Source organism: Spermophilus citellus (genome assembly GCF_964194105.1).
Source record: "Spermophilus citellus genome assembly, chromosome: 3".
NCBI classification, from domain to species: Eukaryota; Metazoa; Chordata; class Mammalia; order Rodentia; family Sciuridae; genus Spermophilus; species Spermophilus citellus.
The window spans coordinates 13,861,335-13,887,028 of NC_138184.1; the positions used below are offsets into that span (position 1 = coordinate 13,861,335).

Here is a 25,694-nt window from a genome sequence, read left to right on the forward strand (position 1 = left end):
GGGGGCAAGCTCTCAAGAGCTTGCTGGACCTCCTTCTCCTCTTTTTGCTTCCTGGCCATGAGGTGAGCAGCTTTCTCCCCCAGGTGCCCCTGCCATAAGACCCAAAATCTGGACCGTAGCTTCCCAAACTGTGAGCTGAAGCAAACCTTTTCTCTTTATAAAGTGATGGTCTTGGGTATGAGTCATGGTCAGGGGAAGATGGCTGACACGGACTTAATAAAGAAAACAGGGCTGGAGGAAGGTCCTCACGTGGAAGAACACGGATCCTTGCCTCCTCCATGACATGGATCCCTTGAGTTTTCATGAATCCTCCCCACAAAGACCCTTCTGGGGCTGCAGATCCTTGTGGGGTAGGATAACGTGGTTCTGAGATTCTGGTTGGAGATTGGGAGTCCCTGGCTAGGCACCCTGGGGTCATACTTGTCGTAGGAGGGTTTAGAAGCAGTCTGTGCTCACAGTGTGACCTATGGCAAATGCTTTTGCATAGACCATTTCCAAACTCTGACCATAAACGTCCCACATCTGCAGTGACCATGATTACAGAAGCTCTGGAGCCTTCCCCACCTTTTCTGAATTGTTCTGCTCAGGGCTGTCTTAGGATCCTAAAGATGGACTTGCACTTAGATCTTCCTTCTGTCTTGCAGGGAGGTGCTCACGTAGAACTAATTTAACTTAGAAATAAGTGTATGGTCTTGGACAAAGGGCCCATGGAGTTTCACTAGAGTCATGTTACTCATGTTTTCTCCATGAATTAATGTCCCACCTGGTCCCTTAGGTTGCAGGAAAATAACACTGTGTCCACCCCTGTGTTGCAAAGATACTAGCACCTCTTGAGGCCAGGCATGGGGATACAATGTCACTCAATCTCAGGAGTCAAAAGCTGGGGCTACTATACCCACCTACCCTCCCCACGGGAATCTGCTTTCCCCATCTACAGCCTTGGAGTTTGTGCAATAAATAGTTCATTCTGAGAAGTTGGGGTTCCCCAAGCCCTCTCATCCCAAAGAAAGGACTAGGCTTTGACTGCCTCCTGGAAGATGGCCTCTGATCTTTGGAACCTTGCCTGATAAGTGTATCTGTAAACCAGGGCCCTGGGCCGACCCAGGGAGTCTATGCTAACAATGTGATCTATGGCAATGCCCATTTTTACTCACCTGGAGCCCTGGACCATGCTGTATCAGACTGACCTCTGAGAGACACTGAAGAATCAATAGAATCACACCTATGTAGCCATGCCTTAATAACCACTCTGGCCATCAGGATTCAGGTGAGCATCCCTGGTTGACAGTGCACCGTGCACGTTGTGACACTTCATTGCTGGGAGAAGGACGTGGCACACGCAACTGCAAGAAGGAGCTAGGAACTCACGTGTGATCTACGGACCCTACCCCAACCACTCCTTGCCTTTGCTGAGTTTAATCTCTTACTTTCACTGTGATAAACCATGACCATGAGTAGATGGCTCTTCCAAGCTCGGGGTTTTTCCGGTGAATCACTGAAATCTGAAGGTGGACTTTGGAATCCCAACACAAAGGCCACGGATATTTCTTTTTTATTATGAGAAACAGTACAGTTTTTCTTTACCCTCTTCAGTTCCACCAGTCCTTGAGACAAGAAAGAACACCAGGTGACCTTTCTTCTTGTTGAACCTGAAGCCTCCTCTCCCCCAAAACCCAGGAGAAAACTTTCCTCCTCTTTCTGGCTCACTCCCTCTCTCGAGTTCTCAGCCTGTGCTCTGAGACAAACACAGACCCTGAATAGCTTTCACTCCTGCTCCTTTATCTTAGTTCCTCTCACAAAGAAGCCAAGCAGAACTTGTGTGTGCAGCCCAGGGTCAGCTGAGCAGCACACAGTCCTCAGGGGTCCCCTCCCCAGTCCCCTTCCTTCCTGCCTTGGAGAAGAGCTGAAGGCCCCTCACATGACACTCTCGTTGCCTCCCCGGCCCCTGGACACCCCCTTTTCTTGTGTCATGAGTGACTTGTAGGGCTTCCCCAGGCTAGGGAGCGTGAGCTCAGCCTCCTGCAACTCCAGCTCCCTCTGGGACAAGTGCTCAATGACGGCCGCTCCAATGGAGTCCCCCAGCACATTGGTCATCGTGCGAAGCCGGTCCCTGGTAGAGAAGAGAGAGAAGCTGCCATTCGTGGGGACTTAAAAAGCTCCACAAAAGAAAGGCTGCATAAGGGGAGGCTCCCTGGGTTCACATTCCAGTCCAGTCTCTGACCACCTGACCTCAAGGGGAGACTTCCCCTTCTCTGTCCTCAGTTTCCTCTCCTAACAAACAGGCTGGGCCAGCTCTGAGACACTCTGATTTGTTCTTAGCAACGTGATATTTTTTTAAGATGTAAACATTGATAGAGATGATTAGGGGCCATAAGCTGAAATGCATATAGAATCAGGAGAGCAACCACCATGAGTGAGTCAGCCAGGATTAGGCCAACAGAGGTCCTGACCAGGGCAGGCTACAGACTTCCGATGGGACTCAAGTCCTCACCCACAGCTCCCACTGGGGTGAAAGTCCAGATTATGTTTATATGGATGGTGGATAAAAGGAAGGAAGGAAGGAAGGAAGGAAGGAAGGAAGGAAGGAAGGAAGGAAGGAAGGAAGGAAGGACAGACTAATAGGCAGGAGGGAAGACAGAACAGTCCTTATCTACCTAAAAAATGCTTTCCTGTTGTCTTCACATAAAAGTGACATTTTACTAAGTAAACATTTTAACTCATAAACCCACCAAGATTTAGCCCTCAAAATTATTTTATCCATCACTGAAAGGTGAAATTCATCAATCAAAATTCCTTACTACTTAATGTTGTAGGTAACCTGTCTTCTTCTCACTTACAAAATTCTTCTATTTTTGAAATTAAAAATTTTTACCAGAGAGAAAAAAAAACACCTATTTTTTTAAATTGGTAATTTTTTAAAAAATGATACAAGCCAGACCATGCCATGGAACACCTTCTTATGGTTTATACATGAAACAGGTCAAAAAGAAGCTGTTTTTAAAAGATAGTTGATAGTAAAACCCTTATGGTTTGTCTCCTCCCTGCTGTTTCCCACTATTAAGTCTATGGGCTTTGGGGTCCACAGGCCAAGGTCTCTCCAAAGACCCCTTTCTTTAAAATTCTAGAACTCTGTCCTTGCTAGATCACAAAACAGTGGGGCGGGGAGAGCTGGCACCAGGGTTCGACCCAAAAACACTCACAGGAACCAGTCCACAGCTATGATCAGTGTGATGTCTTCCGTGGGCAGCCCAACAGACGTGAGCACAATGACCATGGTGACCAGGCCGGCCTGGGGGATGCCAGCAGCCCCAACGCTGGCCGCTGTGGCCGTGATGCTGCAAGTGGAGAGAGAATACAGGAAACCAGGAGGAAGGAAGAGAGGGTGGAGAGAGAGAGAGAGAGAGAGAGAAGGGGTCAGTTTCCCAAGGCATCTTAAAAATTCCTGAGCCAGTGCAGAAAGGAAAATCCTGCTCATGCATGATCTCCTTCATGCATGGACTCTAAAGAAAGTCAGAAATCACGGAAGCAGAGAGTAGAACGGTGACTCCCCAGGGTAAGGAGGTTGGGATAAAAATGCAGAGAGGTTGGTCAGAGTTTCAGTTATAAGATGAACTAAGTTCTGGGATCTGATGCATGGTGACGATAATTACTGATATGCTACTGTATACTTGAAGTTTGCAAAAAGAGTGGCTGTTTAGTGTTTTCACTACCCGAAGAAATGGGAGAAGTGAGGGTGACCATGTGAAGCAATGGATGTTCATTGGCCTGATGGAGATCATCATTTTACAATGTGTATACATATATCAAATCACATTGTACACCTTAAATATGTAGGAGTTTTATTTGTCAGTTATACTTCAATAATACCAAGGGGGGGGGACAGAAGTTTTTAAAAGAAAAGTAGTATGCTGGGTGAGGTGGTGCACATCTATAATCCCAGCGACCTGGGAGGCTGAGGCAAGAGGATGGCAGGTTCAAGGCCAGCCTCAGCAACTTAGCAAGGCCCTAAGCAACTCAGTGAGACCCTTCTCAAAATAAAAAATTAAAAGGACTGGAGATGTGAATGAGTGTTAAATGCCTCTGAGTTCCATCCCCACTACCAAAAAGAAAAAGAAAAGTAGTTAAATATAGCTCACTACTTTAGAGATGGGAACATTCTGGACCATCCTGAGTCTAGAGATGTCCAGTGCTAGAGCCTAAATTCTTACTCAAACTTATTGGTTTTTAAAAATAAACAAAAGTAAAGAGAGCAGATCTAGGAATGAGCTATATCTTAAATCCTGTATCAACTCTGATTGCCCAACATTGCCTAAAAGGATTCTAAAAGCCCATGAGCTACCAGGAAAGGTACTAGTAACCTGTGGGTGCCATCCTCTGCCTGGTGGCCTCTGAAACCTCTTAGCAGATTCTAAAATTTTCAACATCAGCAAAGGGAAGACGTGCTGGACAGTGATATTGGTCAAATTATATTGTTACATTGTGTGCATGTATGAATATGTAATAACAAATTCCATCAATGTACAGCTACAATGCATCAATAAAAAAGTGTGGAAAAAATTAAATTGTCAACATGGAGTTCCAGGAGATGCTCAGCCCAGAAGATGGCTCTGTCAGAACCAATGTGATCCATGGTTGAGCAAATGCTGGGACTGGTGACAGAGCATGGACTGTGGAGTCCAACAGACTCAAGGCCTGAGCTGTCCTACACTCGACCTGAACCCAGAGTCTCCCTTTCCTCCTCTGTAGAGTGCAGGACATGTGCCGACCTTCTTACTGTGAGCAACAGAGGAGCACAGTGCTAGGACATGATATGTGCTTCAAGGTGTCAGTTACTGCTAACAAAAATATATCCAGGAAGTAAAATTCCATGTGAAGGCCCTGGGTTCAAGCCCCAGCACCAGCAACCACATAGATAAAATATTTTTTTAAAAAAAAAGTAAAATTCTATTTTCTAAAAGCCACATAATTTCTCCTGAGTTTATCCTGTTTGGATTTGGTTTCCTTTGGCAGGAGCAGAGCCTTATGAATGGGTCTCAAGGAGGACAGAATGCTAAGTGAAGGAGTCCTACCCTTGCAACCCCTGGCCCTGGCATAAACAATGACCTGTGGGAGGCCTTGGGAGGCAGGCAGCCCCCTCTGGATAGGTTGAGCTGATTCTATCAGGACCACCTCAAAAGCCTTTGGGTTGAGTTAGAGTAGGTCCAACCTAGGACTCTCCATGCAGTCGATCACTGCCTGCTGCTAACGTATGAAGCATCACCTAGTAGGTCTCATGCAAGCCATCATCATCAAGGTCTCTCTGTAGGAAGAAGCTCAAGTCCCCAGACCCACCAAAGAACACCCTCTCAAAAGTCTCCCATCCTCACCTTTTCTGATAACTTCACTAAAACTAATGGTTTCCCGTGAGAAGTGCTCATTCTGCTATTTGGGACCTTGATAAAAAGAATTTTTAAATTTGAAACTATCTTTGTGGCATGCTTTCCTACATCTGTGGTTTTTCTCTAGATGTGATGGAACCAAAGAATCTATAATTATAACACAAACTTTGGGCTATTAGGATATTCCAGCCACACTTTGGAAAATTCTGGGAAAAGGGATGTCTCTCAACAGCGTGCGAGGGGAGAAACGTCCAGCACCCTCTTGACGGCTCAGGTGGCAAAGTCTCACCTTTAACCTCATCCAGCATTGGGCTCACCCCATTTCCCCTTTGCAATATCTGAGGCCTCCCCTGACGGCCAGTTCTGGGTCCCTCCTCCCACCGTCACACTGATGGTCTCCCAGGTCCCAACTGAGGCACCTCACCTGATTGTGGTGATCTGGCCCAGGTTGAGCTCATAGTTGTTGACTTGAGCAATAAAAATGGCAGCCAAGGCCTCATAGAGGGCAGTACCATCCATGTTGACGGTGGCCCCCACCGGCAGCACAAATCGGGTGATGCGACGGTCTATACCCAGGCCCTCCTCCAGGCAGCGGAAGGTGATGGGCAGGGTTGCAGAGCTGGGGGAGAAAGACACAGGGAGTGGCAGGGGAAAGTGGTGTAGCACTGGACCCAAGGAGGACTCCCCTCGGGAACACAGAGGGGGCAGGTAAGAACACAAGCAAGAGGAGGAGGGCATGGGCACAAGGATCCAGATGGAGAGGGGCGCTCCTCCTCATGAAGGGAGAACTCAGCCTTGCGGACAACCCAGGGTTGAGGCCTCTTGACTCACTTAAAGCCAATGGCATAAAAACCAACAGTCCAGTCCCAGATTGCTGACCTCCCACACCTGGGGACTATGGCAAGGGTATCACAGAAGACCCCAATTGCCCTCTGCCTCATGGTGCCCAGGGATAAACCCCAACTACACTAACCCTCCACCAACAACCAGAAGAGCCAGAGTGACTCCATTAATGGGTGAGTTTAGTGGAAGGAGTGGGCATCTCTTGGGGGGTCACCTTGCCACAGGAGGTGTGCTATCTGGTCAGGTTTATGTCATGCCATGAGAAACCTGGACTCATGGAGCGGGCTTGGGCGTCCAGCTCCATGGTGACCAGGGGGTGTAGTGGCACCAATCTTATTTAGTTACCAATTAAAGAGGCACGTTCTTCAATGAGCATTATGAGCAATAAAAATGACATTTTTTCCCATCTATTTGGCTCTTGGCATATCTTCTCAAATTGTTTTGAATTTTAGTGATGGGGGATTAATGAGGGGGGCTAATAAAGAGCCCCCTAAAAGCACCAAAAAGTGCACAAGGAAGTCAAGAGAGCTTCCAGACACTATCTCAAGGGAAGACGAGACTCTTTCTTTGGGCTAGTAAATGACTGAGCTCCCAGGGCATTCTGGAACCTTCATCTGTAAACTCAAAATTGGCCCCTCCATATAAAACGAGTTCTCCTCCATATGAAATAAGAAATGGCCACCTGGGTCTCCCAGAGCCTGTGACATGACTGTGTAACCATAAAACGTTAATGGAAGGGGGAGAGCGGGACCCTGGAGAGCCCACGGAAGACAGGAGGAGGAGAGTGGGGAGCACGGCGATACCTGGAAGAGGTGCCCATGGCAGTGATGAGGGCCTGCAGCACCCCCCCAATAAAGGGGAAGGGGTTCCGATGGGTGACGAGGAAGTAGATGAGGGGCAGGACGCCGCCAGCGTGGAGGAACAGGCCCACGATGACAGTCAGTGTGTACATGCCCAGCTGACCCCCAAGGACGGCCATGTCTTCCATTTCCAGAATCTTGCCAGCAATCAGGAACAGGATGCCCACAGGTGCATACCTGGGCAAGCCACACACCCGTCAGGGATCCCTCCCCACCTCCCCTCCAGCCCACAACACACTCCACCTCCTCCTGCCACTCACTCACACTCACCCCACACCAGAGTTCCCACGGGGCCAGGGCATGCCAGCCACCTTATGAGGGCTTCATCCCCCTCCCCACTCCAGGTCTCCCCACCCAACTCCAGGCCCCTTCCTAAGGAATGCAGGGACATTTCCGAGTCTGACCTTCTAAACATCAGCTGTCTGCTGCCCTCAACTCCCCCTTCCATATTTGTACTCCTTACCCCTCTCCCATCAGTGCATAGTCTCCTGCCTCCCCAGCCTGGGCCCTGTCACTGCTTCTCCCACGGCCACCTCGAAATCACCTCTGTATTCTCCACTCATTCAGCAACTACCTAATGAGCACTGTTTTCCAGGGGCATGCTCCCTGTCCTCACGGCACTTACTCGCGGCCAACGACTGAATTTGGTGCCCCATCCCTCCCCGCCAAGAAAAACACACGTGTTGAGATCCGAATCCCTAAGATGTGGCAATAGGATGCAGGGACTTTAAGAAGTCATGAGGGCAGGGCTCAATGAATGGATGAGCATTTATATAAAGGAGAGGTGCTTTGCTCTTTCCACCATGTGAAGACTCGGGGAGAAGACACCATCCCTGAACCAGAATAGCCCTCCCCAGACACTGAATCTGTGGGTGCCATGATCTGGATGGAATTTCCCACCCTCTAGGACTGTGAGAAACGAATGTTCCCTGTGTAAGTCACCCAGTATCTGGTAGTTTTGCTATAGTCCAAATGCACTAAGACACATTCTTATGGGGAAAACAGGAGGTACACATAGAAACGCGAAATCCTTGGGGAAAACGTTCTGGGGAGACAGTCCTTGGAAGCCTGAAACTGAGGGCAGTACTGGAGCCTATATATATATTCCATGTTTTCCCCCCAATAAATACATACCAATGGTAAAGTTTAATAAGTTAAACTTTAAAAATTAATTTAAAATTAAATTAGGCACAGGGAGAGATTAGGCACAATAGCCAATGATACAATGGATCATGATACAGCAACTTGCTGTAATGACGGTTATTTAAAACTCATGAACTGCTTATTTCTGGAATTTCCCACTTGATATTGTTGGACGCTGGTTTACCGTGGGTAACTGAAATCGCAGAAAGTGAAACAGTGGATCAGAGGGGACCACCGCAATAACAAACGCCAGGTTGTGACAAGTGCACCAAGTGGGTGGTCAAGCAGGACTTCTCAGGAGAGGTGACTAAAGTGGAGCCCTGGATGGTGAGAAGGAACCATGGGCATGTGGAGGGAAGCTCTGCGGCCCAGAGCAAAGTCCCTGAGGGAGAAGGAAAAGAGGAGGCGAAGGAAGCAGGATCATCAGGGCCCAATTGCCTTTCCCACGGCCTTAGTCCTTTGCTGTTGTTATAACAAAATACCGCACTGAGACTGGGGAATTTGTACAGAAAATTAATTTCTCACAATTTGGGAGGCTGGAAATCCAATACCAAGGTTCCAGCATCTGGGGGGACCTTCTTGCAACACATGGCAGAGGGCATCACGTGACACAAGCATGGAGCCCGTCAGCTCAGGTCTCCACTCCTCTTCTTATAAAGCCACTAGCCCCATCACAAAACCCCACTCTTATGACTTCATTTAACCCTAATTACCTCCCAAAGGCTCTTCCTCTGAATACCATCAACATTTGAGTTTGAGGATTAAGTTTCCAACACATGGACTTTTGGGGGACACATGGAGACCACAGTGCACACAAACCAGCCGGTCACTCAATCCTGTGAGCTTCTGCCTGTGGTCCGTCATTCACCTATCCCCAGGTTGCCACTGCTAACTCCTCTGTCTTCAGGAATGGAAGTCCTTCTTGATCACTCTCATGGTGAACGTAACGGAGGAGGTGGGAACCACTTGGAAAGTCAGTGCAATAACTTGGGTCAAAAAGGAGGATGCAGGGGACTTCTCCAGCCCTATCTGTGTTTCCTAAGCTGGCTGGAGTGAGCTCTGGTACATGGTTGCAGAATCCCCTCCAAGTCAAACCCCGAGACCTGTCTTATGCTTCTCCGTGGCCTCCATCCTTCTGCTTCCCCCTCTGCAAAATGCCTCAATCCTGGATCAATTGTTCGTGACTTCTTACCTCTGATACTCAGTCACCTGGCACACCTGCACACTTTGCCAAACCAGGCCAATGACACCACTGCAAATTCATGGTTCCAAGTTCTATTGGGCCTCTAATACTCCCTGTTAATTCTCTGCTTATCCTTGATAGGCTCTCCCTTCTATTCCTATCTGAAAATCTTCCAAGCTGTCAAAGTGGCCTAAAGTCTCCTATACAACTTTCAAATTATTTGGGATGATGCTTGGATATGATTTACACATGTTCCCCAAGAGTTCATGTACTGGGAGTCTGGTCCCCCCGGTGGCGATGTTAAGGATAGTGGGACCTTTAAGAGGTGGGGCCTAGTGGGAGGTCCTTAGGTTAATGGGGGCATTGCACTTAGGTGGGATCAAGGCAGTGCTCACGGGATCCTGAGTTAGTTCTAGTGAGAGTTGTTGTAAGAACCAGCCTAACCTCTCAATCCCTCTCTGGCTTCCTGTCTTGTGATATAATCTTTGGCTCTTGGATATGCCATCTACTGGGAGATCCTAAACAGTCAAGCTAATGCAGGCACCATGTCCTTGAACCTCCAGAACTATATGCTAAATAAACCTCTTTTTTATGAAGTTATCCAACCTCAGTTGACAATGGACAAATGGATAATGTAGAATACATACATGATAGAACACTATTGTGCCTTCAAAAATAAGAATAAAACCTTGAAATTTGCAACAACTTGGATGACAATAGTAATGAAAAACAGACTGATACAGGAATAAAATCCACAGTACATTTGGTGTGTGTGGAAGAACGAATATAGATGAATGAGTTTCAATGAATGAATGAATGATTTGGTCAACACACAGAAGAATGAGTGAATGCACAAAGAAGATAGTCAACAAGTGAATAACTCAGTGCAGAAATACATGATGAGTTAGTGAGTTGGCGAGTAAATTAACCAATACATAGAGTGGATGAACGACTTTGGTCAAATGTCCCCAGTCACTTCAACTTCCACACAGCCTGACTGGTCCCAGCCCTGGCTCCGCCCTTCCCATGCACCAACACCACGGCCCCCGGGCACAGCCCAGCACTCACCAGATGATGATGCCCACCAGCCTCATTATAGCCTCATTGAGGCTGTCAAAGAAGTCCCTCAGGACCCGGCCCTTGTGTTTCATGCCACCAATGACCAGCCCAAAGGCCACAGAGAAGACCACGAGGCCCAAGGCATTGATACCGTTGGCTGAACCCGGCACAGGCACGGTCTCCTCAAAGCTGAGCACCTCCTGCAGGGTGCCCAAGGCCCGAGTGACATTTTCCAGGATGCTGGTTTCATTTTCCATTGAGGACGGAGGCGGCAGGGAGGCACCCAGCTCAGACCCATTCTCTGTCCGCACCACGGTCCTGGTCACCACCCTCGTGCTGTACTGTGTCTTGAACTGAAATGAAGAGAGACCAGGCCCAGACTCAGTAGCAGAGTCACCTGGAGAAAGTCCTAAAAACACCGATTCCTGGTTCCCCACCCCAGAAAGTTTTATTGCTGATGAGAACTTGGCCAAGGCATAGAAGGAGGAATGAATGAATTACTACAGCCGTGATAGAAAACGGAACAGAGGGTCCCCAAAAAATTAAAAATAAAAGCACCATATGATTCAGCAATTCAGAATCACGAGGAGATGCAGATGGAGCATCCCTAGTCCGAAAAATCCAAAATCCAAAATATTCCAAAATCTGAAACTCTTTAAGCACTGACATGATGCATGTGGAAAATTCCACATGCCTGACTTCATGTGACAAGTCATCATCAAAACATAGGTGCATTGAAAGTGTGGCATAAACATCACCTTCAGACTACATAGGAGGTATTCATGAAACATAAATGAATTTCATGCTTCTATTTGGGTCCTATCGCCAAGATAGCACATTATGTATATGCAAATATTCCAAAATCTGATAAAGTCAAAAATCCAAAACACTTCTGATCCCACGCACTTCAAATAAGGGATACACAACCTGTTCCTGCATTCCCACACTCCCTGCAGCACTATTCACAATAGCCAAGCTATGCAATCAACCTGTCTCTACCAATGGACAAATGGATAAAGAAAATGTAGAATATATTCATGATAGAATACTATTGTGCCTTCAAAAATAAGAAGAAAACCTTGAAATCTGCAACAACTTGGATGACAATAGAAGACACTGTGCTTAGTGAAATAAGCCAGACATAGAAAGACAAACACTATATGATCTCAGATATATGTGAAATCCACAAAAGGTAATATCATTGAAATAAGAGAATGGTCACCCACGTCTAGGTTGGTTGGTGGGGAAAAGTTAGGGAGATGTTGATCAAAGGGCACAAAATCTCAGGTAGGAAGAAGTTCAAGAAATCCATCGTACAACAGGGTGGCACTAGTTAATAACACTGTACTGTGAAAATCACTGAGAGTAGACATTAAGTGTTCTCAACACAAAAATGAGCATGTGAGGTAATGTATATGTTAATTAGCTCAATTTAGCAGCTCCACAATGTGTACATATTTATGCCCCATAAATAGACAGTTGGCCCTCCATATCTGTGGATTCCCTTTCATGGCTTTAATTAACCATGGATCAAAAATATTTGGAGGAGGGAAATTGGCTGTGAACTTAAAATGTACAGACTTTTTTCTTGTCACTATTCCCTAAACAACGCAGTAAACAACTATTTTCATTGTTTTTGCATTGCTTTAGGTATTACATGTTATCTAGAGTCGATTTAAAGTCTCTGGGAGGACTGCACAGGTTCTATGCAAACACTATACCATTTTATATACGGGACTCAAGCATTCCCAGATTTTATAATCTGCAGGGAACCAATTCCCTCCTGATATCAAAGGACAACTATATAATTTTTGTTAATAAAAAAAATTCTTAAAATTAAAAAAAGTGTTTAAAAATTAATGAATGAATAGACAAATGAGGGTGTGAATAACCAAACATGAAAGAGTAAGTGTAGATTCCGCATTTTCATTAGCTCCCTGGGCCGTGCTCAGCCAGACTTTAAGGCCTCTCTCTTCACTATGTGTGGTCAGAAGTCCTGCAATCTCTACCCCAGCCCAGGCTGCCTTGGCCTGAGTCCTCTTGTCCTGATCACCACACCTGAGGGAACTCAATCCGTTCTCCTGGATTCCTCCATAGGCCCCTCCTGCCCTTCCCTCTCTCAGGTGCTTTTTCCCACCCCTCAGGCTTGGGTCATCCACCCAGCAGCAGGCCCCGCCATGGCCCTCCCAGCCACCTTGATCCAACTGGGTGCTTCCCACTGACCTGTTTGAAGCAGGCCTCCACTAGGTTGGGTGGAAACATATTTCTGCAGAAAAACATCAAAGGAAGGAAAAGTGGTTAGACCTTGGAAGAGAGCCTAGGGCAAAACTTGTAATAATAACAACAATAATAATAATGTCAACCAACATAGGAATGCTCAGTCTAGGCCAAATGCTGAGTGAGGTACCTGACCTACACCATCTGATTTAACAGCTCTTTACTGGAGGGTCTTATGTAGTTGCCCAAAGCCCCACAGATGCTAAAAGGTGCAGACGGGCCTAGCTGTGGTTTGCCTAGGGTATGTTCCCTTCAAAACACATGGTGAAAATTGATTGCAGAGTATTGGGAGATGGGGCCTCAAAGAGATGATTAGGTCATGCTTGCTTGGCTCTCGTAGATAGGTCAATCCATTCATGGATCAAAGGCTTTAGGGATTAATGAGGAGTGGCTTTGTTATAAAAGCAGGCTCTCTCTAGCACACTTGCATTGTCTCAGCATGGGATGCTTTCCGCCGTGTTGTAATGCAGCAAGAGGCCCTCACCAGATGCCAACACCATGTTGTTTGACTTCCCAACCTCTAGAATGTTAGCTAAATAAAACTTTGCTCCTTACAACTCATCCAGTCTCGGGTATCCTGTAGTAGTAACAGAAAACAGACTAAGACAAACCTCAGATCCAGGTCTATCTGACCCCTATATCATCTCAAGGCTTCAATCCAATGAGACCCCAAAACACCAGAGACAGTTCCTAAAAATCATCCAAGTCCATGCAATGCCCTAGCTGGTGACTAGGGCAGAAATACTGCCAACCTTGATTTTCTGGCCACAAAATCTTGCTGCATAAAAGGATCATTCACCCTCAAATGGAGCTTGGGCTCCAAGACACTGCAGCTATAGCCTCCCCCAGCCTAAGGGTACAAAGATCATATCCTAGCTCTCTTGGAGGATATGTGCAAGGGCAAAGGGCAACAAATAGGTACCAAAAAATAGGAACCAAGGAGTGTCACCATTTCCAGGTTTTTGGGTTTGCCTGCCTTGCTGCATGTTCATCCGGAAATCCCATCAAAATTAGAACATCACCTGACCAGGTCCATGAAGGCATCAGCTGTGGGGATGGTCTCAATGCGGCCCTCGCGATGCAGCCCCTCCTTAGAGCCCTTCCCAGGATGGATGATGGTGACCATGAGGATGCCAATGAAGACCGCAATGACCGTGGTCACCATGTAGTACACAGCTGCCCTCATGCCCATCCGCCCTGTTGCCTTGTTGTCCAAGGAAGCCATACCTGAGGACAGACAGTGCAGCCCCCGTGTCCTCATTCATACCCCATCACCTACTCCCCATCCATCTGTTCCACCTCCCAAACCACCAACTCAGCAACCACTGCCCCAAACATCCTGTCCCCCTACACCTCACCCAGGGTCCCCCACAATCAATTCATCCACACCACCATCCCATTCCCATTCTATTTTCCAAAAACGCCTTCACATCCCACCCCGTTCTTTACTCCAAACACAACTCCACCATCCACACTACCTTCCCTCTAACTCAAGCCAATCTTTTCAACCCCAACTCTACTGACTCCTATTTGTACCATAACCTCATCTTCATCCCACTCCTTATCCCACAGTCCACCCCAAATCACAGCTCTCCACCCACCTCACTGTATGCTGAGTAGATACTGTTGGTGCTCCCATCCCACTCCTTCCCTAACCCCCATCCTGGCTCCTCCACCTCACTAACCTGTATACCCTATTCACATCCACCTCCTGCCCATCCACCCTCTAGCCCAGCTACCTTCCTTAGCTGCCCATCCCTCCCTCCACCACCTTTCCTTCCCCTCTGGATAACCTGAACCCTGAAGGCTGGCATTTTACCTCCAAGGAGACACACAGGAAAGCTCCTGGGATAAGTGCTGTGGGTATATAGGAGCAGGAACCTCACTCTGGGTTCTAGTCAAGGACCTGGGTTTTGGCCAGGACCATGGGCCACGTGCAGGCTCCATGTTTGAATTGCTGAGTTGGAAAGGTGATCCCAAGCTCCCATGATGGGAACTGTCTTGGCTCTAGGTTCAAGCCTGGGTTCTGAGGGGATCTCGAAGGTCAACAAGAGACTGGGCACTCTCACCTGTGACCAGGCTGGAGACAATGAGGGGCAACACCAGCATCTGCAGCATTCTCATGAGAAGCTCACCAGGGAAGGAGAAGTACTTGATCTGACGGTAGGTGAGCTGGTATGGGCGCAAAGCAAAGGCTAGGCTGACCCCTAGAGCCAAAAAGAGGGGTCCATGGAGTGGAGTGTGGGTCACTCAGCCCAGACAGGACCCACCCATTCCAAGAAGGCTTGTGGTAGGGGGATCAGTGAGAGAAAGAGAAAAACATTCTACAAGTACATGCACTTGTGTGCACATTGGCACAGGTGTACACTGCAGAGATGTAAGATTTGTTACACAATGATATGTGTGCAGACGTCTGCACCCATTCACGCACACATGTGAGTGAGTGCACACTTATTTGTGAGCTTGTACATCTGCCTGTCAATGTAAGCCTATAAACGTGAATATGCACCTGCATTTTCTTGGATGTATCCATACACTAGACTTGTGCGTATGTTATTTTCAAACACGGGGGGGGGGGGGGGGGGTACATATATTTAAGCACTTAAGTCTGTAGATAAATGTTCAGGAGAATGCTCACGTGGGTATGGATGTGCTTGTAAGTTCTAATACATTCAGTCCTCCATATCCTCTGGTTCTGCTTCTGGTACCACAGGACAACTGTATATTTGTGTAAGTGTGCACAGGAATTTGCACCTGTAAATTCTGAGCACCCATAAAATATATTCATGTTTGTGCACGTGTAAACTGTGTACAGTGCACATGTACACATGTGACACATGTGACAATGTGTGTACACATAGGAGGTTGGAACAGCGGCAGGTGGGACGTGTGTGCAGGTGAGAGTGCCCGGCTGGAGCAAAGACACATGCAAGCAGGACATTTCCCGGAAGTCCCCGCCCTCCCGGAAGCCGGGCTCACCTATGACCACAGCGCTGACAGTAAGCAGGATGAAGGCATTCCGGCGCAGGAAGCGCAGCACGTGCTCTCGAGTCATGGTCTGCAGGCGCAGGCGCGTGCGCAGCGCTCTCTGCTGCATGCTGTCCTGCAGCCCCTGCAGCCAGCCCACCCCGCCAAGGCGCTGGCCGCTTTCCCGCAGAAACAGGCTGTTGCCGTGGCTGCTCATGGTCTACCTGCGGGAACAGAGGAGCCCAGGTCTGAAGGCAGGAGTGGTGGAAGGGGAAGGATGGGAGGATGGTGGGCACTGGAGGAAGCTCACAAGGCATGGGAGGGATGTGTCCATCTGTTGGGCTGTGCCCTTGCTAGGACACCTGGGACACTGCCTGGAGTTCAAAAGTCATGTCGTGACAGCAAAGGGTCAAGGTCTCCAGAATCATTCCTGGGCATAGCTGGGAAGAGACGGGAAAGAAAACCATAAAATTATTAACACTTTCGCCATTTATGGCTTCAGTCCCCTCCATATTTCACCATTAGAAGGAATTGGGGGGCTGCCCCACCTCTGGATCCAAATTGCTGAATGTCGATTGCATGCAGAGACCTGGACAAAGCACCTTCAGGCCAGTCCCAAAGTTAATATATTTAGGTGTCTGACCTGGAGATAACTAGAGTCAGCTTTCCACGATGACAAATCTGCAGCTACCTGGCAAACAGAGGATACTCAATAAATGTAGCTGCCTGCGTGAATGCTCAGGTGAGCAACAGAGGGAAGGGGAAGCCACAGGGAGAGCAACAGTGATAATTCTTGACTCCAGTGTGATATTCATGAGCTTCTCCAGGGTCTCAGGCACTAAACTCGGATACTTCTCACTTCAGACACTAGTGTTTCTTACATTTGGCCATATTCAGATAACCTTATAAAAATTATTATCTTTTAAAAAGTATCCAAATTAAAAACTTCAGAACACTACCTGGAATGTTGTTTTTCATAAATATAAATAAAATGCATATAAAAATAAAACCTGCCCATCCATTTTCCAATAAATACCTCAAACGTATGGAGCAGCTAAGAAATTGTTATTTTCATGGACCTGAGAAATTTTCCCTTCATGGACCCCTTTCTCAAAAAAAAAAAAAAATGTTGAATTTAAATTAATGCAGTTCAATTGGAACTGCATTAGTGTAAAGGCAAATACAGATAATCTTGACTTACAATGTTTCAGCTTTCCGATGTTTCAAAGTGAAACATATTTGGTAGAAATCTTACTTTGTTTCCTTTTTGTTTTGTTTTGTTTTTTAATTTTTATTTTTTTTTTAGTCATACATGACAATAGAATGCATGTTGATATATAATACATACATGGAATGTACATACATCAATCATATTGTCTATTCTATTCTGCCTAGAAATCGTACTTTGAATGTTGAATTTTGATCTTTTCCCAGGCTAGTGATAAGCACCATGACCTGCTGGGTGATACTGGGAGGCAGCAGCAAGCCCCAGCTACCAGCCAATCTGGCCATCGTGAGCAGAAACAACCCACGTTCCACAGTGTACTGTGTTGCTAAGCTCTGGTATTCAGTGGTAGATTCAAGGCTTTTTTTTCACCCCAGTGCTGGGGATGAAACCCAGGGCCTCACATGAGATGGGCAAGTGCTCTATCATTGACTTACATGCCCAGCTCTAACATGCATTTTTGACTTACAGTATTTTCAGCTTACAAGGGATTTATCAGGACATTGCCCCCACTGCAAGACAATGAACTTAGGTATATTATTCTGTTTGCTGATTGGTGGATTTGGGGTGGGGTTTTTTTGGGAGGGCGGAGGGAACCGGGGATTAAGCTCAGGGGCACTTGGCCACTGAGCCACATCCCCAGCCCTATTTTGCATTTTATTTAGAGACAGGGTCTCACTGAGTTGCTTAGCACCTTGCCTTTGCTGAGGCTGGCTTTGAACTTGCAATCCTCCTGCCTCAGTCTCCCAAGCTTCTGAGATTACAGGAATGCACCACTGCTCCCAGCGATTGGTTGGCTTTTGAGATGGGATCTCACTATTGCCCAGGATGGCCTTGAACTTACAACCCTCCTGCTTCAGTTTCCCAAGTAGCTGGCATTACAAGCACACACCACCACACCTGCTGATACGTTATTTTGGAGCTAGATGGAGATGATGACCGCACAACATTGAGAAAGTACTAAATGCCACTGAGTGCCACTTTCCAATGTTTGATCTTATCTGAATTTCACATTAATTTTAAAAATTTTCTATCAAAGCTCATTCTAGATGAGAATGGGCACTGTTGATCAGTGTCCAAAATAGATCAATGTGGCTAAATTGACACAGGTTATGCATCCATCACATTATATGTATGGCAGTGATAACATTTTGCTTAAGCTCATGAGGAAAATATGTCATGAGAAAAATGTTGACATTTCAATATTTAAAATGATTCATGAAACAAGTACTTTCTGCAATTCAATTCCTACAAGAAAAAATAGATCTATTAATATCATATATTAAATCATTTTCTTTGACCTAAAAGTTCAATGCTTTCTTCTTATTTTTAAAGAAATGAAAATGTTTCTATGGGTCCCTGAAAATATCCTGGGCTCTGGGCACTGAGCCTCCTTGCCTGGGGGAGAAGCCACTGACCTACACTGACCTACTCCCAGCAAGAATGGCTGCACCCCTGTGCCAGGTGCAGAAAGAATTCTTTAGAAAGACTCCCAGGCTCCCTCAACCATTGGTCTCTCTATCTAGGCAGCAAAGAAATATGGCAGGAGAATAAAGGGTGGGAGTAAATGAAGGTGAAGCCCTCCATTCCTCTATCTGTGACCATGTCCCGTGGGACAATCCTCTGATACAGTCAAAGCTCTCCTTTGAGTCCCTGCCCTGCCTGTTCAATCCCAAAGATGAAGTCTCTGCCCACCACCCCTCCATGTGATCCCCAAGTGCCACACCAACTTTGCTCAAGAGTCTTATCTTAAATTCCTTTCAGTTTCCCCTTGAGTGGATGTCCGATTCCTGAGCAATACACCAGATTCATCCGACTCAGGGGAAAAGCTCTCCAAACCAACAGAAGCCATTCAGTATTGTACCCTGTGCTGGACTGTGTCCCTGATTTGTTTGCCTGGTTTGCCTGTGACTGTGACACCTATAAAGGCTACTCTCATGAGGGATCATGCCCCCGCCACCCCTTCTCACTCCCAATGCCTGAAACATCCAGGTCATGGCTGAGCGTCTCTTCGTGGCTTCAGTTCCACATTAGGTAGGTCCCTGGGTTTCTTTTTCCTGCTACTAGCTAAGCAGCTATTTCTCTGGAATCACTATCTTCTTGTCCTCCTCTGCTCCTCATTCTCTTCCAAGGGATGGGATGTCTGCCTCAGTCAAGGCCCCTGCATCCTCCAGGTCTCAACCTGGTTTCCAACCCGCCACCCAGCAGGGATTCTGCTCCAGATGGACAGGTCACCTGAGACATGAGGCTGCTTCTCACCTTGCTGGAAAAAAAACTCATAGTCACAAACCAGAAACTATGCAGGAAAAGGACAATTCCTCCCTCTCCTGATTTATTAAGTTCCCAATCATTAAATGGGAGCACAGATTTGCCCCTGGACACCAAGAGAGTGTTCAGCTGAAATCCAAACTAGACAGGAAAACTCCGGAGCCTGGAGTTTTGACTCTTTCCTTTCCTCTTCCTTTTAAGATGTAGGACAGCACCGGTGGCCTCCATATCTGCAATTCTACATCCACGGACTCAACCAACCTAAAATCAAAAATATTCAATGGTAGAAGGTGTGCTTAGCATGTGCCAGGCCCTGGGTTCAATTCCCAGCTCCAAAACCAAAAATAATAATAATAATAATTGCACCTGTACTAAGCATGTATGTACTGGTTCTCTAAATAATATCATATAACTACTATGTACATAATATTTATATTGTATTAGATATTATAAATTATCTAGACAGGATTTGTAGTATATAAGAGGATGTGCATTAATGCAATGCAAAATTAGGCCATTTTATATAAGGGACTTGAGCATCCAAGGGGTTTGGTATCCCTGCAGGTTCCTGGAACCAAACCCCTGCAGAGACCTAAGGACACCTTCCTAGAGCAGGAGTTGACAAATCATAGTCTATGAGCCAAATTCGGCCCACTGCCTTTTTTTTTAAATAAAGTTTTACTGGCACACAGCCATGTTCATCCATTATGTATTCTCTACTAATGCTTTCAGGCTCAATGGCTGAGCTAAGTTGTTGTAATAGAGGTCACATAAGCAGAAAAACTGAAAAAAAATTTTACTCTCTGGCTCTTTACTAAAAATTAGAAAATAAAATAAAATTTTAAAAATTGCCAACCTCCAACCTAGAGAAAAGCATACATGAGCTCTGTCTTTCAAACCCCAATACCACCTTGCAGGAATTGGCCCGGGACTGCTGTGTAGCTCAGATGGCTCAATGCACTTGGTACATGATGACCACACGTGATGACCACAAAACAGAGGTCAAATGTGGTTGATAAAAACAGACACTCAGGGACTGAGGCTGAGGCTCAGCAGTAGAGCGCTTGCCTTGCATGTGTGAGGCACTGGGTTTGATCCTCAGAACCACATAAAAATAAACAAACAAAATAAAGGTATTGTGTCCAGCTACAACTAAAAGAATATATATTAAAAAACAAAAACAGACACTCAACAGACACACAATTGAGGACAGAGAAAAAGGCTCAAGCTGAAAGGAGACTATCTTCCTATCAACTTTCGCAGTCCTGTCTGCATTGTAGAAAGATATAGCTGTGGCTTATCAATTAAAAAAATACATAAATTTTTATTTTTTATTTTTAACTGCACACAATAATTGCTCATATTTATGGAGTGCAATATGATAATTCAAAACATCAATATGATCAGGGTATCAGCATTTCCGTCTCTTTAAAATCACTTATCATTTCTTTGGGTTGGAAGCCTCTGAATTCCGCTCTTCTAGCTCCTTGGAAAATATATATAATAAATTGTTGTAAACTACAATCACCCTACTGTGCTCTACCACTCAGGAACATACTCTTCCTAACTATATTCAGGCCTTGTTCTCTTTCTCCCAATACTCACCCGCTTTCCACCCTCTAGTGACCACTAACTAGTCTAACATCTGTGAGATCAACTATTTTAAGCTTCCACATATGGCTGAGAACACACAGCATTTGTCTTTCTGTGCCTGACTTTAAAAAAAAAAATAAAATTGATTTTAAAATGCTTGATTCAAACTGGTTCTCCCAAGATCTTGACCTCAACTTGGGCCTCTCTGGATCTCTCTGAGACCGCTGGAGGATTATTCTCCCCTCACCCTGGGCTCTCTTTTCTGGTCTGTCCTGATTCTAAACCCTCACTTAGCCCTGTCGCTTAAGCTTCCCAGAAATGGTCCTTATAGAGTCCCAAGTCCCTTCAGGGTGAGGGCCTTGAGGCTGGGTCTCCTTCCTTATCCCCCAGCCTCAGGACTCTAATGAGATGAGATGAGGGGCTGTCCCTATACACAAAGGGGAGAAAGAAAGAACCTCCTAACCCCTAAGGCCAAAGCAAGAACTAAATTAAACCTTCAAGACTGAGATCCCTGAAAATAAAGGGTTGATTGAGCTGTACAGATGCTAGCCAAAAGGTGACAGGACCAGTCTTAGGACAAACTCCCAAAGTGACCAGCCACATGGCCAGATGGCAGTTGAAACAAGGGGCCAGGGTGTTTTATAAAAAAAAAAAAAAAAAAAAAATTTGGAGATAAGAAACAAGTTACTTACATTGACCTTATGTTGGCTGAAATAAGAGGGCAGGGCATTGGACGCAGGCAGAGCCCTGGGACAGAAGGTTAGTCTATGAAGAGTTCTTGCTATTTCTTGGTTAGTTCCAAGAGCAGAATCTAATGTGGCCTTGGAGAGTGATGGTCAGAAACAGGAAAGCAATGTAAAGCAGGTTTTTTGTTGTTGGGTTGTTTTGGATTTTCCTTCCTCTTTTTCTTTGTTGATTTAGTTTAAAGCCTTGACTTAAAATGACCTCTCTTTCCCCCCTCCATTCTCTGGCCTATAACTTATTTTAGGACATCTCGGAGTTCTTATCACAAAGCACCATGGGCAAAGCAAAGAGGTTTGCTATACATTTTATCTCAACACTGTGCTAGCCAGAGGAGTGAAAGGGGAGGGAAAGATGAGGAGAAAAATCACAGCCATCTCTCTCTCTCTCTCTCTCTCTCTCTCTCACACACACACACACACACACACACACACACACACAACCTGAACACACAACCTCACATGCCTCTAATGTGCAACTACATATACACAACCCCTTGCAGACACACCATCATACACAAACTCTTCAAACATACAACCACACACATCCCACACACATGCAACTCTATGCATGCAGCACCAGTCATACAATTCTCACACCCGCGCGCTCCACATCCATGTACATCATCAGACACATTTTCACTGCCCTGCACAACCAACCTTCATAAATCAAATTGCACGCAGGCAATGATATTAACACAATTCTCATTCTCTCATTCTCTCTCTCTCTCTTTCTCTCTCTCTCTCTCTCTCTCTCTCTCTCACACACACACACACACACACACACACACACACACACCTGGATCCCCTGCAGCGGTGGCCAGTCTTAGCCACACCTGGTGCGTCTAGAATTGTAGCCATTAACCCGGATAGGAGAGGGACCCAGCCGTGCAAATGGATAAGGCACCAGGTTCAATGGAAAAACATGCCCACCAGTTGAGGCCACCTGATGGGAAGGTGGCAGATGGGCAGCAGCGAGACCTGGGGAGAATTAAAGCGATGGATCATCAGGGTGACCAGGGTGGAACGCAGCGACGATCCTAAGGGGCAGTGAGGACCTGAGACAAAGGGCAGCCGAGAGGTGGAGACTGGGGGCGCCAAGGACAGCCCTCCGTCTCCGATCGCCGCCTGCCAGGAACCTCAGGGGCCCAGCGCGCGCCGAGTCCCCGCGCCCACCTGGGTCTCCCCACTCACCGGCGTCCGGAGCCGCTGGACGGCCCGCCCGCGCCTCGGCCTGCGCGCTGCGCCCAGATCAGGAGCCGGAGCCCGGCGAAGCGCCCGGCCGGGCCGCGGGGACCCTCCAGGAACCGTGAAGCCCTGGCTCAGGGACCAACCGCGGAGGCACCGGCGCGGAGCCGGGAAGCGCTGTGCAGCTGGCGGGATCCAAGCTGGCCCTGCGCTCACGTGGGTGCGGGGGCTCCGGGTGGCCGGGGGAGGGGGCGGGATCCCCTGTGGGACGCCCCCCGCCTCCCCCGCGCCCAGCTCCGGCTCTGCTGCCGCGCGGGAGAAGGGGAACCGCGTGTTTGAGAGGGAGGGGGACGGAGGGTGGGCGGGGGTGAGTGGCCTCTCCGGCACTCAGCCTCCGCCCCCTGCTCGGAGCCGCGCCTCCAGAGCACTCCGAGGCCGAGCATCCCCGCGGGAGCCAGGGGACCAGGCCCTGGCACCGCTGGGCCGCGCCCACATCCTCTGCGGAGGTCTTGAGAAGGCCAGGGCGCGAGCGTCTCGTGATAACAGCCACCATGGGGGCTCAGAGGTCCCTCTTCTCCCTTCTGGTGCTCCTTCTGGCCTTGGCCGCTTGGCCGCTGTGTGCCTTTGGGCCAGTTCCCTTGGGTCTCCTAGAGACTGGCCTCTTCTTCTAAACAAGGGAGAAAATTAAAGCGCGCTAGGGTGGAAATGCTGTTATGAAATGTAATCATTGCTATTAAGACTGCAGTTAGTATATTTCTTCGCTATCTGCATGGTGCACAGGGTAATGTGCATCTGCTTTTCCTCTCAAATGGCGCTGATTTGGTTGTTTCCAACATCTTCAATCTCTCCTGAGAACTAATGCCATTTAAAGAGCCCAGCACAGAGCCCAGAACAGGAACTCCATACATCTTTGCAGTTGCCGTGGTGGTAGTGGTTATTATTGAGCCATTGTGGACAGGGTGTTGTTTGTTTGTTTGGTTTGGTTTGGTTTTGGTTATATTTTATCTACACACCCCTATGAAGTAGACAAGGGACAGGCACTCAGAGAAGTTTTATAATTTGCCCAAGGTCACACAGCCAAAGAGCAGCTGTCCCAATTCTAACTCTATCCACACAACCCTGGCTCTGATGCTTGAACACTTTCTAAGTAGGTGGTTTTCTCAAACAGGTGTATCTGACAAGCACCAGGAGAGCTTTTCAAAATCCTGATCTCCAGACCAATCAAGTCAGTGTCCCTAGGAGTAAGGCCTGGGTGCTGATAAATTTCAATACTCCCCAAGTGATTCCAAAGTGTAACTAAGGATCCCCTGGGCCACATCTGCCACCCACCTCTGCCACCTCCCCACTCCCTCTTTCAGTCACTGGCTGTGCTTGGCTAGTTCACTTCACCTCTCTGAGCCTGGGGCTGTCTCTGAGAGCCTGGTTCTCACAGTCATTTACTCCACAAATATTTATTTTACACCCACAGTGCGCCTGGGTGTGCTAAAGACTGGAGATACAGCAAGAAAGATGACCAAACACTTGTTCTGTTACATGAAATAAAAATTAAATAGAATAGCAATGGTTCTCTAACTATTGGGACTTGGAACCCCTTTACATTCTTCTTAAAAACCATAGAGGATCCAAAAACACCATCACTGAGGTCTAATTATGGGGAAAACATCAGACAAATTCCAACAGAGGGGCATCCTACAATCTCCCTGATGAGTCTCTCTCATAACTGTCAAGGAAAGTCTCTGAAACTGTCACAGCCAAGGGGAGCCATGGCCAAGTGATAGCTCAATGTCACTGGTGTCCTGGGATAGAAAAAGGCTGCAGGTTGATCTTTCCTAATCCAAAATGTTCAGAATCCAAAGCTTTCTGAGACACGACATCACAGTTGGAAAATTCCACACCTGATCTCAGGGAATAGGTCACAGTCAAAATGCAGATACCATAAAATGGTACATAAAATTACACTCAGGCTATATGTATAAAATATATAGGAAACATCATTGAATTTCACATTTAATCTGGATCCCATCCCCAAAATGTTACATGTATGCAAATATTCTATAATCTATGAGAAACAAAAATGGAATCTGAATCACTTCTACTCCCAAGTGCTTCTTTCAACCTATGTAAGGAAGGAAATGAGGAAGTCTGAATACAGTATGAGCTACAGTTAAAAGTAACATATCTATGTAATAATAGTTCAAAACGTATCAACATTCACAATGTGTAATGTATCATATATCAATATAATAATGTAATATAATATTGTACACATATACCATACAAATGTAAAATATTAGTTATAGGTGAAACTAGGTCCAGGGGGTATATGGGAGGTTTCTGTACTGTTTGTTCAGTTTGTCTGTTAATCCAAAACTGTTCTAAGAAACTGTGCCTTAAGATAAAAGATCATGGAGAGCCCCAAGGACCTTTTGTTTGTATAGGATATCTCTACTGATCCTAACTGTATTTGAAATTAAACCTGAAAACAGTTGCAAATCTTTATGTATTCATTTTAATGTAACAAGAAAAGGTCCACTATGCTTTAATGTTAAGCAGCACATTTTTGTGAAAAAAAATTCCAAAACTAAAATATTAATAATAAGACATTAAAGCACTTTTTCAAAGTGCTTTAATGTCTAGCTCTATAGAAAGAGAAATTGCCATACAGTTGATCTTGATTATTCAGAGATTGTGAATGTGCAAATTCACCTACTTGCTAAAAATTATTTGTAACCCCAAGATCAATACCCGTGAAGCTTTCACTGTTATTCTGAAACATGTACAGAGTGGGGGGGGGGTAGATATGATGATATGGATAATGAGCTATTTGAGCTGCTCCATGCAAATGTTTCTAGCTAAGGTTGAACAGGGCAGTACTATTGTTTTGCTTAACCTCATGCTTTGAACAAGTGTCTTGTGGTCCACTGAGCACCACATTCTTTCAAGTTTTTGTGCTTTTCGTTGACTTTGCTG

At 46.5% G+C, this 25,694-nt stretch overlaps 1 protein-coding gene across 7 annotated transcripts in view; it reads right to left on the reverse strand.

Moving 5' to 3' along the window:
• Positions 1 to 1,623: 1,623 nt before the first annotated feature.
• Positions 1,624 to 25,694, reverse strand: part of SLC1A6 (solute carrier family 1 member 6) — a 140,882-nt gene continuing 116,811 nt past the window's right edge. For 2 of the 7 annotated variants that reach the window (XM_081285755.1, XM_081285754.1), the window contains 10 exons: positions 16,021 to 16,150; positions 15,723 to 15,930; positions 14,813 to 14,950; positions 13,766 to 13,970; positions 12,690 to 12,732; positions 10,476 to 10,819; positions 7,025 to 7,258; positions 5,803 to 5,997; positions 3,201 to 3,335; positions 1,624 to 2,110 (listed from right to left, as the gene is read on the reverse strand). In XM_081285755.1, coding sequence (XP_081141881.1) covers positions 1,915 to 2,110; positions 3,201 to 3,335; positions 5,803 to 5,997; positions 7,025 to 7,258; positions 10,476 to 10,819; positions 12,690 to 12,732; positions 13,766 to 13,970; positions 14,813 to 14,950; positions 15,723 to 15,930; positions 16,021 to 16,044 — 1,722 coding nt within the window. In that variant the 5' untranslated portion in view covers positions 16,045 to 16,150 and the 3' untranslated portion in view covers positions 1,624 to 1,914. Of the gene's footprint in view, positions 2,111 to 3,200; positions 3,336 to 5,802; positions 5,998 to 7,024; positions 7,259 to 10,475; positions 10,820 to 12,689; positions 12,733 to 13,765; positions 13,971 to 14,812; positions 14,951 to 15,722; positions 15,935 to 16,020; positions 16,151 to 16,353; positions 16,402 to 17,629; positions 17,722 to 22,730; positions 22,824 to 25,694 lie in introns of those variants that run through there. The other 5 variants (XM_081285756.1, XM_081285757.1, XM_081285758.1 and 2 more) reach the window with 5 other exon arrangements.